This window comes from Misgurnus anguillicaudatus, chromosome 5 (assembly GCF_027580225.2).
Source record: "Misgurnus anguillicaudatus chromosome 5, ASM2758022v2, whole genome shotgun sequence".
Taxonomy (NCBI): domain Eukaryota; kingdom Metazoa; phylum Chordata; class Actinopteri; order Cypriniformes; family Cobitidae; genus Misgurnus; species Misgurnus anguillicaudatus.
Genome location: NC_073341.2, coordinates 32,716,090 through 32,735,602, shown reverse-complemented (window position 1 = coordinate 32,735,602; position 19,513 = coordinate 32,716,090). Strand labels below are relative to the sequence as shown.

At 36.1% G+C, this 19,513-nt stretch overlaps 2 protein-coding genes across 2 annotated transcripts; both read left to right on the top strand.

Moving 5' to 3' along the window:
• The first annotated feature begins 4 nt into the window (after nucleotides 1-4).
• On the top strand, nucleotides 5-13,856 carry LOC129414472 (uncharacterized). Its single transcript, XM_073868034.1, has 43 exons — nucleotides 5-75; nucleotides 169-222; nucleotides 2,288-2,332; nucleotides 2,431-2,484; nucleotides 3,559-3,603; nucleotides 3,708-3,761; nucleotides 3,900-3,944; nucleotides 4,085-4,138; nucleotides 4,233-4,340; nucleotides 4,417-4,470; nucleotides 4,534-4,587; nucleotides 4,681-4,725; nucleotides 4,969-5,022; nucleotides 6,045-6,089; nucleotides 6,277-6,330; nucleotides 6,414-6,467; nucleotides 6,552-6,605; nucleotides 6,744-6,797; nucleotides 6,963-7,016; nucleotides 7,433-7,477; nucleotides 7,566-7,610; nucleotides 7,744-7,851; nucleotides 7,932-7,985; nucleotides 8,081-8,134; nucleotides 8,314-8,367; nucleotides 8,474-8,581; nucleotides 8,688-8,741; nucleotides 8,827-8,934; nucleotides 9,021-9,074; nucleotides 9,176-9,229; nucleotides 9,439-9,492; nucleotides 9,567-9,620; nucleotides 10,001-10,108; nucleotides 10,758-10,811; nucleotides 10,905-10,958; nucleotides 11,051-11,104; nucleotides 11,710-11,763; nucleotides 11,892-11,945; nucleotides 12,905-12,958; nucleotides 13,272-13,325; nucleotides 13,404-13,457; nucleotides 13,545-13,598; nucleotides 13,715-13,856. Exons 2-43 carry the CDS (start codon nucleotides 175-177, stop codon nucleotides 13,796-13,798), a joined length of 2,499 nt encoding a protein of 832 aa, XP_073724135.1. The 5' UTR covers nucleotides 5-75; nucleotides 169-174; the 3' UTR covers nucleotides 13,799-13,856.
• A 200-nt stretch (nucleotides 13,857-14,056) lies between these two features.
• Nucleotides 14,057-18,680, top strand: LOC141363979 (collagen alpha-1(II) chain-like). The gene is made up of 7 exons (XM_073868039.1): nucleotides 14,057-14,115; nucleotides 14,646-14,708; nucleotides 15,397-15,550; nucleotides 15,852-15,958; nucleotides 16,042-16,110; nucleotides 17,629-17,838; nucleotides 17,990-18,680. The coding sequence occupies exons 3-7, from the start codon at nucleotides 15,406-15,408 to the stop codon at nucleotides 18,137-18,139; spliced, it is 681 nt and encodes a 226-aa protein (XP_073724140.1). The 5' UTR covers nucleotides 14,057-14,115; nucleotides 14,646-14,708; nucleotides 15,397-15,405; the 3' UTR covers nucleotides 18,140-18,680.
• Nucleotides 18,681-19,513: the final 833 nt, after the last annotated feature.

The window sequence follows — 19,513 nt, the reverse complement described above, 5'->3', positions numbered from 1 at the left end:
TTTAGTTATTTATACAAATTTCTTACTCAGGGAGAGCCATGCGGACTTGGGTTTAGTGGATCACCAGGACCACCAGTATGTTGCAAAGCTTTATTCCAATTTATTTCATGCCATCTCTCTATTCTTCCATGTTTGTACAGTAAATTGACCCTTGACCTCTCTTTACAGGGACGTATGGGACCAAGAGGGTTAAAGGGAGTTCCGGGTGTCAATGGACCACCTGTAAGAAAAATCATGAAGAAAATTCTTGGTTTATAATAAAGTCCCCATGGATATAGAACATTTTCAGAAAAAATATCAGGGAATTCAAAGAAGCGTTTGCGTTTCAGGCCTTTAGGGGCATGAAAGTGCCTATGCTGGGAAAATGACTTTTCCGAATTATACTTTTAAGTATTTTATTAGCTGAATATCCGCACAGTTAATAAAACAATTTTATTGTAACATTTATACACTATTATACCACGGTGAACGTGATTTCACAAAGTAGGATCTGATCCTGGATCAACACAATTGTTGGTTCTGGATCAACATTTTCATTAACCAATAAGATTGCAGGATAGAGTTAGGATGTATGTTGGATTTAGGTTTATGATTGGGTTAGGGCAGTGCTTCTCAATTATTTTCTGTCACGCCCCCCCTAAGAAGAAATAAACATTTCGCGCCCCCCCCCCCCAACTCTCCGCCGCTACTGTAAATAGTATAATTTGTCTATAAAATTACACATCTGCAAAACTTTGTATCCTTATTAACATTGAGAAAACACAAAAAGAAAACAAAAAAAGAAATATCGATCAATTTACAACAAAGAATAACTTTATTAACATTGTTTTTTAGTCTGTAACAGAAAAGACTTAAAATGCATCAATTTGCCTGAAATAAAAAAAATCAATCCTTATATAAAGTATAATATTTTTTGACCATTTGATACTGAAAAATTAAATTAAATATAATCAATAAATAATAATAAAAAACTCAAGCGGCTTATCAGCGTGGTTGGGGTGTAATGTCTTTTAGTGACGGTGCAAAAAAAATCACTTCCTGAAAAAGTATTTTCCCCGGGGGCTCGTGCGCCCCCCCTGGTGTCGCTTCGAGCCCCCCCTGGGGGTCCCGCCCCACTATTTGAGAAGCACTGGGTTAGGGGCATTTAAGAAATTTTCTCAAACTAATTTGAGGGATAAAAATGGTTAGGGTTTGAGTTAAGGGTAAGTTGGGGTTTCGTTGATTAAACGTTGATCCAGGACTAACAAAAAATGTTGATCCAGGATCACAGTATTTGTCACTATTATTTGTCTTTGAAATGCACATCTAACCTGCCAAAAATCTTAACATAACCAGCAGGGCAATGTTTGTGGTAACAGTGGTATAAGCGGATTAATTGACTCTCTAACTGACTTTGAAAATAATGCACACCCAATGTCAGAATCCTGCCGGATCCTGTTGGTATTTAGATCTAGTTTAGCATGGCAGGGTTCTGACAGTACATATGTTCTATGTGGGAAATGTGTGGTTGTAGTATTGGTTTATTCTGACCACGCATTTCCCGGGTCTCGTCACTTTTTCCCCGATCCCTTACTCGTGATTATTTTCCAGGTGTATGTAATTTACTTTGTCCCTATTTATTGTCCTTGTGTTTGCTGTTCTGTGCACGTTCGTCTTGTCTCATGCCCTGTCGGTTCCTGTGAGTTGTTTGATGTTCATAGTCCTGATCTGTTTTATCTGTTAAAGAGTTTATTGTTAGTATTGTTAAAGTTTAGTGTCAGTTTAGTGTAGTGTTAGTTCCCTTGTCTTGTTTTGCCCCCTCGTGGGTTTTGTTTTCCTGTTTTTCCCTGTTTTTATAATAAATCCCTTTGTTGTTTACGTCCGCATCTGGGTTTGTGGTTTGTGTTCCCCAAATCCTGACACCCGAGGTGTAATTCCGCTTCACGTCGTTCCGCATTACCATCTTGGGTGTGCATTATTTTCGAATAATTCAATGGCCCATCTCCAATTATTCCTTACATAGAATAATCATTAAAAATATTTAAAAAGTCGGAGCCGATGGTGTAGTGGGCAGCGCTCCGACATGTGGTGCTTTCGCACTTCCAGCAACCCGAGTTCGATTCCCGGCTCGTGGTCATTTGCCGATCCCATACCCCTCTCTCCTCCCTGTACTTTTCTATCCTCTCCTCACTTACTGTTAAATAAAGGCAAAAAAAAAATTTAAATAAAAATTCACAAGCTATTGGAACCCTGAATGGTTTATAATGTTGACTACATATAGGGATATTTATATGTTTACTTTTTATAGGGACAACTTGGAGAAATTGGACCTAAAGGACTCCCTGGCAAAACAGTAAGGTTTTTTAGTCTGTATTTTGTTACCTGTACTTCTAACCAGATTGCATAATAGTTTATGAAATAGGTCATATGTTGTTATACTGTATATTACAGGGAGAAGAAGGTCCTGATGGTATTGTTGGTGTTTTTGGACCTCCTGGAGCACAGGTGCTGTCTGTACATTTAAACTTTTTCTATCAAATGTTTGGTCCTTTGACACCCCCAAACTGAGGCCGTGTCAGTTTAGGCCACCTGAGTCATTTTTACTGAATTATACACCCTCATTATTCTGACTGAAAGCTCAGAGAGACTTACAAAATAGGTTTGATAGATTCAAATATGTCAGCATTTTATTCTGCATCTGGGTGATTCTCACGAAATCCAGATTTAGAAGATGTCCAGCATCAGAATTTTTAAAAAGCCCTAGAAGGCCAATATTTTTGCACATACAAGATTAAGGTCTGAACTTACTATAACCATTATTTTTAGAGGATTTAAAAAATTTTTCCTATAGAATTATTAAAAAATGTTAGATTATCATTATCAAAAATTATCATTACCATAACATGATATTACATTATATATATCCATTTACAAACTCATGTTTTGGTAATGAGAACTAAAAAGTTGTCTAGTTACTATGACAAACAAAATTTCAACTTTTATCTGGAGAGAAAAAATAAGAACTGCTTACTTGGTAGCCATCTTGAGTGTCATAGTCAATTATGTCCCTTCCAACTATTTTTTTTGAAAATGTTAGTTCCTTGAGGGCTTAAACAATGATTGAAAATTGTTGCGGAGGGTGAGAAAATTGGTCTTGGAGACATTTATATTCCTTATCATTGTCTCTACATTTACCAATAATCACCAAATACCACATGTTTCTTTACTGTAAATGTTTATAGTATAACATGCCCTGAAGCTTTTTATTTTTTTAGATTTTTTAATTATAAACATTTCCATGTCAAAAAACCTAAATCCATTCATGGACATGTTGCGGTGATGAAAAATTCCCCTTAAATGTGGAAAAACAACAAATTTGTCATTTAAAATCATGTGCAAAATAGTACGTTAAGAGATGTTTGTAACTGTATGTTTCTTATTTTGATACTCTTACTTTGCATTTACTTTTTTATCAAAATGTTTCATGACACCTCATAAGTCTAATTTCGCAAGAATCATCTGTATTTTGTTCATTTAATGTGTGATGACCATTAAATTAATCTTCAGTTCCTTCTCCAGGGCAAACCAGGGGGAGATGGACCACCAGGCCCAAAAGGAGACCATGTATGTGCATTTCATAAAAGAATATAATATTTCTTGCATATACTGTATGGATTTTCCTGAGTGATGCTACGTCCTTAACTTCTTTATGTATGTTTCATAAACAGGGAGATGTGGGAATTGAAGGAGCAATTGGAGATCCAGGACCACCGGGCATTAAAGTAAGCTTTCAGCTCAGTTATAAATGAGTGATGGATCTCTTCAGGTATCTTGTACATTTATTATTTAATACTATATGGTACTTCTATGATAATGTCCCTGCTTATGTTACTAAACATAAAGTCATATTCCTGTTTAAGGGTTCCAGTGGAAAAACAGGAATTCATGGGCCCACAGGTGATCCAGTAAGATTTCTTAAACCAGTTCATGAGACAAATATGTGATTGTTTGCAGGAACTTATGGAAAAACAATATGTTTGTTTCATTGTGTAGCTAGATAAAAATATTAAACAGTGTGGTTTACTCATCTATCTGTAATCTTCAGGGTCTGACAGCACATCGTGGAAGGAAAGGTGATTTGGGCGAAAAGGGAGATCGAGTGAGTAACCGAGGTCCAGATACACTGTTCACAGATCTGTAAATGGAAGGAGCAAGAGTATTGAAAGAACTAATTTCTGGTTTCTTTTTGTCAGGGCCCTCCAGGTTTACTAGGTAAACCGGGTTTCAGAGGAAGAGGAGGTCAGTCTGGTGTGCAGGGAGAGATTGGCCCCATTGGTCTTGCTGGATTAGCAGGGCCCACAGTAAGCGATTGGTTTTTAACTATCTAAAAACTGGCTACTTTAAAAATACTGTGTGACTATATGGCTTTTTGTTTAGGGCTATGAGGGAGCTATTGGAGATCCTGGAAGACAGGGACAAGATGGACTTAAGGTATGGTAAGGCAGATTGTAAGTTCAGTGAGTTGAGAATTAAATTAATCAATGATATCTTCAGGGAGAGAGAGGTCCTCCTGGTATCCATGGTGTTCCTGGACCACGAGGTGATAAGGTGATGGAATGTTACTTAAAATGGATTTGTAATAGATATCACATACATAATGTACTGTACAAAAATAAGAGCACATATTTTTTACTTCTAAAGGGTCGAATTGGCCAAGGTGGATTTTCTGGTTTTCCAGGTCCTTCGGTAAGTAACCTTTTTTTGGTGCAAGCACAAATGGCATAAATATTTTAAGGTTGAACAGATTTGCATTGTCTCATCACTCTCGGTGGTGATTTCAGGAGAAGTCTATGAATAGATGTGCCATTATCTTCAACATTTATCTTCACTTCCTTTGGAGAATAAACTTACAGACAACGTGGCTCATTCTTAAACACTGTTATTAATTAATAAAGAGCACTATTAATTCTACTTTAATCGTGTTTATAGGGCGAGATGGGCAAATCAGGAGAACAAGGACCTGAAGGAGAGCCCGGTATAAAGGTTCCCTTGTACATGAGATTGTACTTCTTAAAAACCATTTTATTTCCATTTGCATCCAAGTATGTAAAGCAACGTTTGCTCTTCTTTTTCTCAATGGGTCTCATTCACTAAGCATGCGTACGCACAAATTTGTGCATGATATGTGCGTACGGATGTTTTCAAGAAAATTCATGATTCAACAAAAACTTTCGTATTAAAATGTCTTCTAAATGTACGCAAAAATAAGTAATAATTTAAAACCACTCGTACGCAATAATCACGTACACTATTATCAAATACTAGGCTATAATAATTAGCCTATAATGTTTATAATAATGTTGATATATAAAATGTACATGATTATATTTTATATTATAATATTTTTTGTATTATATATTATTATATATGATCTATATTTTTATTTTATACATTATTTTATACATTATTATATCTTACTTATTTTTTCAACACATATAAAGAAGATGCACGTAATGACAAATCTTCACGCTTTCCTCACTTTTTAAATCTCTATATGAAAGCATCTGCTTAATGCCTAATGTAACCATCATGTAAATGTAATGAGAAGTCCAAAAGTCAATCACTTGATCTCTTGTCTGTTTTATTTTAGATATCATGTCATATTAATTAAATGTCATATTTGTTAACGCATCCAGTACTTACTTAATGTTACTCTGGTCGTTGGACAGCAATGGCTTCCTCCAGCGACAGCAAAACCTAATATCAAATAAAAAATGCAAAGCAAAACGTAACTTTACAGATAATAAATATGATCGTGGATTTCTTTTCTTACGCTTTTGCTTCTATGACAAACTGCTTTAAAATTTTCTGTGGACTAGCACTGCTCTGTGGAAAACCCTTATATGGAGCTGGTTTGGGCGTGTAAATACGAAAAACGTACGCAATTATTAGTGAATGAGACCCATTGTTTTTATTATAATGATCTCATTTGCATATTCAGAAAATAATTGGACTATATAATCCAATATAACCCCTTGATGACATTTCCCTTTAATGTGGGACAGGGTAGACCAGGGCTCCCAGGAGGAACTGGATTTAAAGGTCAAAAGGTACATTTACAAGTTTGTAGCATAGTAAACTACTGGAACCTTTAGTCAAGCATGGCTTAACATCACAACAAACTTAGCCTTATTGTTTAAACATGGATCATGTTAGTTTTTCAAGTTTGAAGGGTTTGGGTGAGCATCTGAGCTAAATCATTATGGTTTGCTTCCATGTTCATCATTGTTGTTTTAGGGACTCCAGGGTGATTCTGGGAATCGAGGGCAGGATGGGATTGATGGTGCACATGTAAGAGCCACTTATAAACATTTACATTTTAATGAATGCTCATTTGTCTCATTCATTATCCACAAGAGTCATTTGTGTTACAGGGAGCTATTGGACCACCAGGATCAGATGGAGATAAAGGAGCTCAAGGACCCCAGGTAATACCTCTACCGAAGCGATGAAGACTTACCGTACATCTACTGATCAGACCTGATTGTGGTTTTGTATTAATGTCTAAGCAGGGATTACAGGGAACGCCGGGTGTATCGGGAATCCAAGGTCCTATTGGAAAAAATGTGAGTTTCAAATTTCCCACATGATTGATATGATTTTCATTCTCCTGGTTATTTTATTCACCATTAGTATAAAACTTCATGCTAGAACTTCATGCTTTGCCTAATAGTAGAACAATGCTTATAAAATAACTTTTAAAGGGGGAGGTAGGGAGTCGAGGTCTGGCTGGCAAACCCGGAAAGCCTGGAATCAGGGTAAGTTACCACATAATGTTCCAACCAAATGTTTTATTAGAAACTAAACATGCAGTTCTCAGTTCAGTTTAAAATTGTTTTATGACATCTTGTCTATAAGAATTTAATATTGTTTTATGACATTTTATGACATAAATTAGACGTAACACTTTGTCTGTGTCTCAGGGTTTTAAAGGCACAGAGGGATTTAAGGGGCTTCCTGGCAGTCCCGGAGAAAAGGTGAGGGGTTTCATAAAAACCTCAGTGACGTCATGTGACAATATTACATAAACTATCAGAAAAAAAATGGTCCGTGGGGCAGTACCCTTTAAAAAAGCCCTAATATGTACAATTTAATACAGATTTGGTATACATTTTGTCCCAATATATACATTTGAGGTCATAATATGCACTCTTTGGTACAATATGCACCTTGGAGGTACTAATATTAATTTTTTTGGTGCCAATGTGTACTTTTTAAAAGGGTACGACCACCTCAGTGATAGCTAGGGACCATTTGTTTTGTAACAGTACTCAGAAACAGACCTTATAGGTAACTTGTCCATCAAACCAAACATCAATCTGTTCAATAACCATGTCTTCATATATCTATTTACATGTAAATACATTTCTATAATCTGTTCATTTGTGTTTAGGGTAAAAAAGGCCCAGATGGACCTAAAGGAGTGCCTGGTTCACCAGTTAGTAGTTCATATTTCTTTTTTATGATTAATCTTTCAGGTTGTAGAGCTGTTGAAATGAATTAAAATGTATTTATTTCTTATCTAGGGTTCGCGAGGAATACCAGGCCAGAAGGGTTACCCTGGTCCCCTTGTAAGGATTTAATACACATGCAGTTGTTTTTAGTTGTTACATCATCTTTCTTTCAATGCTGCAATAACAATATTTTACAGTGTGCTTGCTTATTAAGTAATAATAATAACGTTTTAAATGTCATCTTCTAAAGGGCCTACAGGGAAACATAGGCCAATGGGGTCAGATGGGACAGTGGGGGCCTGATGGAGAACAAGGACCCCAAGGGCTCCCTGGGCCACAGGGAGTGCCAGGTTACCCAGTAGGTTTTGTTTTAGCTTTATATTTATTTATTTATTTATTGGAGATAGGGCAGATCCCATCATGTGTGATTTCATGCAGGGCAAAGATGGACCACCCGGACCTTCCGGGCCGCCAGGAGACAAAGGAATCAAGGTGAGCCAATTTCTTCAAGTATAACGTTCATTGACTATGTATAACCTTTAAATTTGTTGTATTAGACCTTTTCCTTGTTACTGTATTGTCTTTAGGGATTAAGAGGATCTGTTGGATCAGAGGGAGTTGCTGGTGTTGACGGTGAGGAGGTAGATTGCTCAGAAATTTTTATTATATTGATTTCTGTAAATCCATTACCTACACAGTATGAGCTGTTGGTATTTTTGCAATCGATACAAAGATACTTCCTGTAACTTCTCCCAAATGTTTGGCTTGACTGTTACCACCATTTCATTGTATGCTAAAGATGAGTACTGTTTTACTTCAGGGCCCATTGGGGGTTATTGGGCCAATCGGAGAAGCAGGAATTAAAGGATTACCTGTAAGTACTTACAGTATGCTTTGCTATTGTATCTCTTTTGCATACAGTGTGTGAATGTTATGGGGTTTTATATAAATGATAAACAGGACAGTACTGTTGGTTATAGGGTGAGAAGGGTAAAGCAGGATCTCTTGGTGATCAAGGCCCAAAGGGCTTCCAAGGAGAGATGGGAAATCAAGGAAAACCAGGAGTAAAGGGACCAATAGGAAGAGATGTATGAATAAGTTGAATAACACTATTATGTGTCTGATTATGTGTCAGGTTTACATTAATTAGGTTTAAATTATCAAAAAAGATGTTTTGTTTTATTGTTTTGTTAGGCTTTAAGTGGCTCTCCGGGGCAGAAGGGAGACCCTGGATCCCCTGGTGAGAAAGTGAGTTTTTAAATGGAGTTTGTGCAGATGTTTGGGAGAAGTAAAACATATATGTTATCATATTCTGATTGTTGTATGTGCTCAGGGTCAATCGGGGGCCAGAGGTCGCTCTGGTTTGGCAGGAAGATATGGTCCTGGTGGGAACATTGGGAAATCTGGGGGGAAAGGCTACAAAGGTCTACATGGACTTATTGTGGGTACCACTGTATTACACAGGCAGTTTAACCAACAGTGATAGAGAAATCTGTATTTATTATTATTATTATTTGGATATTATAGGGTGATGCAGGAACAAATGGGCCTCAGGGTCCAAATGGTGCTCCTGGATTACTGGTAAATGTTTACCAAGTTTTTAATTTTTTGACAAAAATCCAGTATACTGTCCTGTATGTTTTTGTATTTGCCTGAAGTACATATATTTTATCCCACTTTAGGGTTTACCCGGAAATAAAGGAGTTGTTGGACAAAGAGGACGATTTGGGTCGAAAGTATGTTTCATTTCGTTAAAATGCTTTATTTTAAGATACACCATTCGTTGCCAAATCATCACATCTGCCATGATAAGTTAAATTCAAACATATTTTCCATGGACATGCTCAAAGCCTTTATTGTGACAATAGGATTTGCTCTTGTGGTTTTCCTAAAACACAACGTTTTCTGTTAATAAGAGGAAGTGCTGTTGTTTTTGTCTCTGTAGGGAGAGACTGGAGATCAAGGGAATACAGGGACTCCTGGGAGGACAGGAATAGTTGTAGGTTTTTATCTATTAGGATTCATGCATTGTTGCATATAAGCTGTCTGGCACATAAAGTCTATTGTTTACAGGGAGCTGCAGGTGTAAGAGGAATGAAGGGAGAGTCTGGAGTACGAGGCAAAGCGGTGAGGTCATACTTTACACCCAGACTTGTTTCCACACCTAAACTATGAAACAATGTTTCATCTAAGACCAAGGCTTGGCATTTAAGATACAGTTAAAGTTATGCAAGAATACTTGATTATATATTAGAGAAAGGGAATCAACGGGGAACATCTGTGTCAAGATACAATGAATTTGTGGTTCTCTGTTTAGTGTATATTTATTTAAAACTGTAATCTTGCAATCTTTTGCTTTTTATTGTTTCTCTTTTATCTGCATTAGTTTTTAATCTGCATTAAATTTAAGTGCTTTGTGCAGTTACTTATATTTGTAAAATAAAATAAAATAAAACTAATTCATTAAAACATCAGTGAAGTATTGTGAGTTACATGCATGTGTTTAGGGGCCAAATGGTCGTCCAGGATCTGTGGGTCCTCATGGAGTAAAGGGGAGACCAGGACCTTCTGGACCTCCAGGGGAAAAAGGAGACAAAGGTCAACAAGGGCCAAAGGTCAGTGGGTCAATATATTACAAAAGACCAAATAAAAATTTGTCATAAATTTCAACACATTTTTAATAAGATGGTTATTACTTATTATCTTTTGAGAACATCAACATTCCATAAAATAAGCATAAAGTAGTATAAGTGTAAAATTTACACTGTAAAAAGTAAAGTAGAGCTTAATTTTTTAGGTGTTTTAAAACGTTTTTTAAGCTTAAAATTTTCACTTAAAGTGAAAAAAAACGAAGTTGCTAAAACTTTTTTAAGTGTTACTAATTGAAGTAATTAAAAAAAAATTACTTAAATTAGTAACACTTAGGGGCGGTTTCCTGGACAGGGATTAGACTATTCCTAGCCTAAAATAAATGTAAGAGGTTTCTAAACTGAAAACAACTTGCACAGACATATCTTAAAATACATCCGTTTCCATTTGTTTTGTTTTAAAATGCACACGAGTAATGTTTTTAGTAAGGCATGTTTGTTGAAAGTAGTTATATTTCCTAATTAAACTAAGGCCTACTGGCTTAAGCTAATCCCTGTCTGGGAAACCACCCCTTAAAGTTTTACCAACTTAATTTTTTCTTACTTAGATCACTTTTTACAGTTTTAATACATTTTAATAAATATAAATGCGCATTTGTATTAACTTTCCTTACAGGGAACAGACGGTTTTTCTGGAAGAAGAGGAACTAAAGGTGTTGCAGGAAAGCCAGTGCGTCATACGTTTCCATACTAATTACCGTTTGTCATGCTTTGCCAACACCAACAAATAGGACAAAAATGCATATTGTTTCTTTTTCTTAAGGGACCTCAAGGCAAAAAAGGGAAACTTGGCAATCCTGGTCTCCGTGGAAAGCAAGCAAGTATCTCTATTGCAACCATATTTATAGATATTTGACTGATTATTTTGCCAAGCCTGACTATTGTTCACATTTTTTCACACCATTTAAGGGACGCAGTGGAACAGATGGACTGCTGGGAGTTGTGGGAACTGAGGGAGATCCAGTAGGTATCTTTCAAGGCCTTATTTGCTTATTAATTTTTTTATACTGTCTTGCTAATGTTTTGGAATGCGTTTCCATAATTCTATATTTATTACATACAATATATCTACAATTACATACAATGCACAAAGAATATTAAATTGGCTAGATCCTTACAACTAGATTTTTATATTTTCTTAAAAGTCACGTTCTTTCTGATCCTATTTTTAAAACCCTAATGTAATGTTGCTATAATAGCATAAATAATACCTGTAAAATGATAAAGCTCAAAGTTTACTGCCAAGCGATATATTTTCTTTAACAGAATTCGCCTTTCAAAGCCTACAGCGAACGGCCGGTTTGGACTACAGCCCTCTATTTCCTGCTTTAATGACCTCAGTAGAACAGTTTTTTGACTAAACTCCGCCCACATGAATACGTCATTTGCCAGCTAAGCTAACGGCAAGCTAAGCTGCTATCGAATCACAACACACTAAACAAACTACACAATCAGAACTCGATATGTATTTCTGAAGGAGGGACTTCATAGTTACTGTGTTACTCTGCTATCGCTAGTGTTTTGGTTTGCTAGAGTGGTTTACTACCACTGTTTTTATTCATTTCCAGGGTGACATTGGATTTAGAGGACCTCCGGGTAGAAAAGGTGAACTGGGACTTGCTGTAAGTAAACATGATTTGCACACATTGATTTATTATCATGCATGTCCATTATTAAATATATGAACAATTAATTTCTTACACTTTATTGTCACATAAATACAATTTTGGTTGTGTTCCTATTTTTACAGGGTGCCCCAGGAATACCAGGTTTGCAAGGGAGGCAAGGACTTTCTGGACCAAAGGTAATCTCTACTAACTCTTAAAGGGGACATAGCATGAAAATCTGACTTTTCAAGGTTTAAGTCCTATATTTGGGTACCCAGTGCTACTATCAACCTAGAAAATATAAAAAAGATCAAACCATTAACTTATTTTTGGTAAACCATTGACTGCAAGCATGTGAAAAATTAGGTATTTGAAATTTGGCTCCTCTTGTGATGTCAGATGTGTATAATACCGCCCCTTAATCTGCACTATCCAACCACTGCACTGCCATTTAGTGCACAGAGAGAGAGAGAGAGAGAGAGAGAGAGAGAATAATTGACAGCACAATTGAGTTTTAATTTCAACAAACCACCATTATGGAAATTAGTGTTTGCATTTTATCAGCTCATTTGCACTTTAAAGGTGCAGTGTGTAATTTTTAGAAGGATCTCTTGACAGAAATGCAAAATAATATACAAAACTATATTATCAGGTGTGTATAAAGACCTTTCATAATGAACCGTTATGTTTTTATTACTTTAGAATGAGACGTTTTTATCTACATACACCGAGGGTCCCCTTACATGGAAGTCGCAATTTTGTGCCACCATGTTTCTACAGAAGCCCTTAATGGACAAACTTTTTTATTACGTTGTCTCCAATCATGACATGTTTATCTGGTGTTGGCTACCGTAGCTTCTCTATGCATTTCAAAAGCAAGGGGTGAGCCGTGAACTGAGCTTTTGGTTGCAATTTGGAACCTCACCACTAGATGCCGCTAAAATTTACACATTGCACCTTTAAAGGACACACCCAAAACAGCAAATTTTTGCTTGCACCTACAAAGTGGCAATTTTGACATGTTTTAATAAATTATCTATATGGTATTTTGAGCTAACCAAAGATTTATTTGACATCTTAAAAAAGTCCTGTGAAATGTCTCCTTTAAAGGAATAGTTTATTAAAAATAACATTTATGTATGTCTTTACACTACAGGGCCCTATAGGATTGAAAGGTAAACCCGGACCCAATGGGCCTGTAGGGCCAAAGGTACGGTTGTGACAGTGGCATCAAATCAAAGACTTTTACCTTTCAAGTTTTATATCTGGATAGCTTTGGGACTGATCTACTTTACACTCTCAGGAATAAAGGTACAAAAGTTGTCACTGGGACAGTACCCTTTCAAAAAGGTACACCTTTGTACCCAAAGAGTGCATATTAGTACTTTGAACTGCCAAAATGTACCTTTAAAGGAACATATTTGTACCTAAATGGTACAAATTAGGACCTTTTTTAAAGGGTACTGCCCCAGTGACAGCTTCGTACCTTTATTTTTGACAGTGTATTCGTCTTTATACTGTAGGGACTTTTGGGACTTGAAGGTGAAAAGGGAGATGTTGGTCAGAAAGGACCACAGGTATCACCTTATTCACATTACTTTAGTCACGAATACAATTTAATTCAATTACCTTAACGTGATCATTATGATGTACAGGGCTCTACTGGTATTATTGGATTGCAAGGGCCTGTTGGTCAACCAGGAAACAAAGTGAGTTCAAATTAATCAGTAAGATTGTAAGAGTCTGCTTTTAATTTTGTTTCACATATGAATGTTTTCCTTTTATACATCTTACAGGGAACACAAGGCGCTTCAGGGTACAAGGGCCAACCTGGGCCCGAAGGCATACAGGTAAATAACAGCCTGCAGGATTGTGCATTGTGTAGTAACTTTGCTTTAAAACAGTATTTTTTTAATAAAATAAAAAAAGATTTTTCTTATTTAATTTACCAAAATGTTGTTTGCAGGGTGAACCTGGTTCTCGTGGTCCTCCTGGGGGTCCAGGATCCCGTGGTTTATCTGTATGTACTGCACATAAACCTAGTTTATAATCTTAAGAATGATGTCAGAGATTAAACTGATTCTTATTTTGCTCCACAGGGTCATTCTGGAAAGAAGGTGTGTGATCTCATGTGTTATTATGTCATTTTTAATCTGTACTGTATAGCTCTTGTTATCTTTAACCTGTATGTGAACCAGATTTGAATCACGGTCATCTTTATCTGACATGTACTTCTTGAAAGACTACACATATGACTCAGACATTGCGTAAATGTGATTTTATAATGAACGTTCATATCAACAGGGTTCAAAAGGTGTTCGGGGATTACCAGGTAGAAAAGGCGTGAAAGGTCAGAGAGGACAACCTGTAAGTCAGACATTTTTACCGCATGTCACTTTAGGTTATAATGGCTCACTTGTATTTTAAAGAGTAACTAAACCCTAAACCAACTTTTTTTAGTTAATGATCTGTAAGAATGGGGCTTTATTAGTGCTGTTTATTGATTTTCGTAACTTTTTTGACATTTGGATATAAAGTGTTTCAAAACTACAATATTTGGTGTAAAAACGTCTGAGTGCTGCCCTCTTCAGGTTGAACGGTGGCTACTGCAGTTGAATTTTCCTATTGGATGTTGGGTCCAAAAAAATACCTTGTGACCCAAGCAGGTTCAAGCTCACCACGCCCACACTTGGTATGCCCTTAGTTCGTCCCCTCTATCTCCGTTGGGATCTGCCCACTTTTCTTGCATTTTTCAAAAATTGCCAGTGGGCGGAGTCAGGCTCTGACAAGGGGTTTAGTTACGCTTTAAACAAAATACATTGAAACATTTCAAACAGAATGTGACTATGAAGTCGACTACAGAATAATGTGGTTATATTTGTTTATCTCTTTACAAGGGGACACCAGGCATTGGCCAGAAGAGACCAAGGGAACATATTCCACCAAGAGGATCACAAAATGTTGGTACAAACTGAAGCAATCAGCCTTGGTTTGTTCAGAATTAAAACACATTTTAGCAAAGACAATTGTAATTGTAAAAAGTGTAAGGAAGAGATAAATCATTTCCACACAATTTATAGACGGTTTCAGCAGTAACAACATAAACAAGCGGCTTTCGTGGTCAACACGTAACGTCCGGTAAACCCCGCTAAGAATAAATAACAACAAAGTACTTTAAACGTAGTTTATTTATATAACAAGCAAAATAAACAACACGTAGATTACCTAGGAAAGCAAAACATTTGTTATTTTCGACGATTTGTTCAAGAGTTCAGTTTAGCAACTAGTCAGACCATTAAAAAAATGAAACCGAAAGTTCGGACCACACGCGTATCGCGTCACCGCACGTGCGTCTGATGAAACGGTCTATATCAGAATATTAAAGATTACAGTATCTCTATCAGCTCCAAAGGTTAACTTTTACAAGTCATATTCATTTGAATGAACAACGCACACACACTAAAAGTACATGATGACCCTATAGTGGTGCACAGCCATCTGTTTACACATGATGTTTATGAAATGTGGCGCCTCTATGGCTTCACTGCCAAGGTTAATAGACATTAACAGAACTAAATCTAACTTTATCTCTGACAAATTTTTCTTTTACATAATATACAGATTTTAATATTATGTGTCTCTTTGCAGAAAGCAACAATGTTCTCCAGAAAGCCTCGCTTTGATGAGAATGATCAAGAGCATGAGGAAGATAGCAGTGCACACAGCTGGTCTCTGGGTACTAAAAACAACCCTGCGACAACCTGCAGAGAGCTGAGTCTCATCCACCCTCCCCTGAATGACGGTGAAAATTATGTTCTGTCAAACTGAACACGATTCGAAATTTAAAAATGCATGCCCAGAGTCTAAAATGTTTTCATTGAAGCATCGAGCGATATCATGTTTTCTGTTTTGTGTCTGGTCTGCGGTGGCATTACGCAATGCCTTGTTTAAGCCTTTACATCTGTATTTGCGTACTAGGTTAAAGTATGGTAGGTACAGTATATGTTTTCTGGCTTTACTCTGAGGATGTCATCCTGTTACTTTTTGTTCTTGAACTTTTGGCTTCTTAAACAAGTAAGGTCTTTCACTGTGGTTATTCATAGGTCATTACTACATTGATCCTAACCATGGATGTCCAGTTGATGCTCTGCGTGTCTTCTGTAATTTTACCGCTGGTGGTGTTACCTGTGTGTCTCCTGTCCAGTCTAACGTAAGACCATTTGCTTTACCATCTGTGAGATAAAAAAATAGATATGTATTTGAATATAATACTACATTTGTTGTCTTCTTAAGATTTCGGGAATAAGGCCGTCGGTGGACAGATCTAAGAAGTGGTTTAGTGAACTTCAAAGAGGCTTTAGGGTAAATGCACTAACTAGACTGTTTTGTCTCAACTGAATTGTCTGTCCTAATTAGGGTTGCAAAATGTCGGGCATTTAATTAACGGGATAATTAATGGGAATATTTGGAAATTAATGCAAATATTTGGGAATTAATGGGAATAAACTGGGATATTGAAAAAAATTGCAGTTGTCTATAACAGGGAACTTAAATTTCTTTTTTTTTTTTTAAACAACAAGATTTACTAAAAAGCCATTGAGGCCACACCATAGATGGGTATAATAAAGGCTAGATGTGTTACGGCAGAGTCTCTAATGTCATCACCTGGCGGCCATCTTACCACAGGCTCACTCGTAGCATTGAGTTTTAAGGGTGCAGGTACTTTTAAATTACCTCTAAATTTCAAATTAACTTGATTAATTTTCTACCAATTTTCAAACGGTTTGGTTTCTTACAAACGTTATTAATGATGCTATAATTCTGAATGCTTTAACATGTTTCATGAAAAAAAACGTCTTTGACGTTTATAACAAACCAAACCGTTTGAAAATCGGTAGAAAGCTAAAGCAACACTAAAGAGTTTTTTTTTAACCTTAAAATAACGTTTCCAAAAAAGTTTCAGTCGTTCATCCACTCAACACAGGATGAACGGCACTTTCACATTCGCTTTGCAGCCCTCTATCGGCCAAAACCGCACTAAAGAAGTTTCCAACCGTTGGGTCACGGTCTTGTAGTTCGAGTGAAAACTACAAAAACTTGCTTTACGGCAGACCTACAATCCAATCAGGGCCAGCTTTGCTGCAGTAGGCTAAATTATTTACAACAGTGGTAATGGACAATTCCGCTTCCAACCTGTAGGGGGAGCAAAGAGCAAAAACTCTTTAGTGTTGCTTTAAGCAAGTTATGGTCATTAAAAAGTACATGCATCATTAAAACTCAATGCTACGAGTGAGTTAGCTGCCTGTGGTAAGATGGCCGCCAAATGCGGATGTTCCACTCAGTTGGCCAGCAGCGCAGGTGAGACATCTAGCCTTTATACATATCTATGGGCCACACCCCCTGCATGTACTTGCATTCTTCCATAGCATGCACAGATATTTTCTTGAACCCAGTAAATCAGATATCTAAATGTAAGCTAGCACTATTTCATTAGAAAATTATTAACCCTGCATTTATTTGATCAAATTTTAGTAATATTAGAATGATTTCTGAATGATTTTTAATCAAATAAATCCACGTCTTGATGAGCGTAAGTATCAGAATTCTTCAAAATTTGTATTACTTTGCTTGCATGTCTGCTTATGACCAGATAAAATGTTTATTTATGTTCGTATATGAAATAGTTTCTCAAAATTTCCAAATAGTTCCTGTAAAGTTTCCCATTTAGAATATTTCCAAAATTCCCCGGATTAAGTTCCCATGGAAAGTTACCGGAAACTTATTGCCCCTATGCAACCCTAGTCCTAATGCACTTTTTGGTAAATACTCAGATGATGTAAATTGTATTTGTCCTTATCTATTGATTGGTGTATTTCACAGTTTGAGTACAAGGATCTAGATGTAGTCCAACTGCGATTTCTGGTGTTACACAGCAACTCAGCCACACAAAGCATCAAGCTATTGTGTCCCAAAGATCACAGGATTACCGCTGAAAACGATGATCAAATCAAGAAGATATTATACTTACGCGGAGACTCCAATGAGGAAATTGATCCATCCCACATCATCATATCAAAACATGACTGTGAGGTATGAAGAAGTCTAGTGTAGGCATGATATTAGTGCAAAAATGTTGACACTAACAGCTGTGGTAAGTAAGAAGCATAAAAAATTACATTATTGATAATTATTTTATATTATATTAATTATTATATTAAAGGTCCTTGTCTTTTCTTTGCAGGTAGTGGTGCAGGTGAGAACTGTGTGTAATTCGGAGCTCCACAGGGGAGACGTGACACTTCTTCCAATAAGAGATGTTTCTGTTGAGGTCACAGGAGAGAACTGGAAGGAAGATGTAAGCGTTGTTCTGGGACCTTTATGCTTTTTATAGTCTTCTTTCCATAATAGACGACACTCACAGAGCAAACATGAGGAATGTGCATTGAAATGATTGTGTGTGTGTGTACATTATGGTCATGGATATCTCAAGCTAAATGTTTATTATGGCATTCTAATAAATTTGTTATACACTGAAAGTGGTGCACTAGTTTTTATGTGTGATATGAGGATGTCAGTCTGTCTGTAAAAACCAGGGTAAAGTCTCCCTTATAATCTAGTTATGAGATTAGGAGCATCAAAGTTTGATCTCAGTCTTGGATTTCACATTGGTTTCAATCTTTGATGTGGCCTTACTCAGTCAGTAGTAAAGATATCAATGTTATATTTTTCGCAGAATGTTCTTTACATTATGTAGGATGAGAAAACAGTAAGTCACATAAAAATGACCTTTGCTGGGTTTTCACAGACTGAATCTCATTTATGCAAGATTGTATTGGAATCGCATACAAAATAAAAGTGATTTTTTTGCATGATGTATGTTTGTGTACTGTGTGTAAATATTATGTATATTTGACCACACACACAAACATTCATTTAAGAATTGTTTAAATGTATATATCAATTTTTTAAATGTATATATAATATAGAAAAGAAATATATATATATACACACACACATGTAAATGTTTCTTAAATACGTACATGAATGTGTGTGTGTGTGTGTGTGTGTGTGTATTTATATATACATAATAATTACACACAGCACACAATATATTATGACAAAAATCACTTTTATTTTGTATGCGATTAATCGCGATTAATCTTTGCCCAGCACTAAAGATGTGTATTTTTAAAATGCTGTTTTTGGCAGTCTGCAAAATTTCTTTTAAAAACAAAACTGATATAAAATATTTTGAGCATTGGTGTTTTATTTATGTTTCACTGTTTTATTTCTTCTAAGAAATGTATCATGTAAAAATACCCCTGTTGTATTTTGCCACCTTCATACTGCAATAAACAAACCATGAATCACAAATAACTCAATTCTTATTCATTTTTAAAAAACTAGAAAATATTTCTAATGGATTGTGGGTAGATGAGGCATCACTTAACACACACACATGTGCATTTCAGATAAATACTAACAAAAAAAAAAGACTTATGTAGGCACAGATTTCAAACAAAATAAAATTACAAACAGAATTTTATACTTTATAACTTTTAGAATGATGATTAAAACTCCCAGGCAGCACACACATTGTTACGTTAAGCTGTTATGTAACACCACAATACAGTCTCGCTATTTCATAAATATGACAAATATCACTCAAACTAGATATTCAAGACGAACAACTATAAAGCAAGAATTTCTCGTTTATTCTCACTTATAATGTGAATTAACTTAATACGTCACAATTTTAAAATAA

Coding starts and splice junctions, on each gene's coding strand:
- LOC129414472 (XM_073868034.1), top strand. CDS start 175: ATGGGACCAAGAGGGTTAAAGGGAGTTCCGGGTGTCAATGGACCACCT. Junction 4,471..4,533: donor AGGGACAAGATGGACTTAAG/GTATGGTAAGGC, acceptor TGATATCTTCAG/GGAGAGAGAGGTCCTCCTGG. Junction 7,017..7,432: donor CTGGCAGTCCCGGAGAAAAG/GTGAGGGGTTTC, acceptor ATTTGTGTTTAG/GGTAAAAAAGGCCCAGATGG.
- LOC141363979 (XM_073868039.1), top strand. CDS start 15,406: ATGTTCTCCAGAAAGCCTCGCTTTGATGAGAATGATCAAGAGCATGAG. Junction 15,551..15,851: donor CCACCCTCCCCTGAATGACG/GTGAAAATTATG, acceptor GGTTATTCATAG/GTCATTACTACATTGATCCT. Junction 17,839..17,989: donor TATCAAAACATGACTGTGAG/GTATGAAGAAGT, acceptor TTTTCTTTGCAG/GTAGTGGTGCAGGTGAGAAC.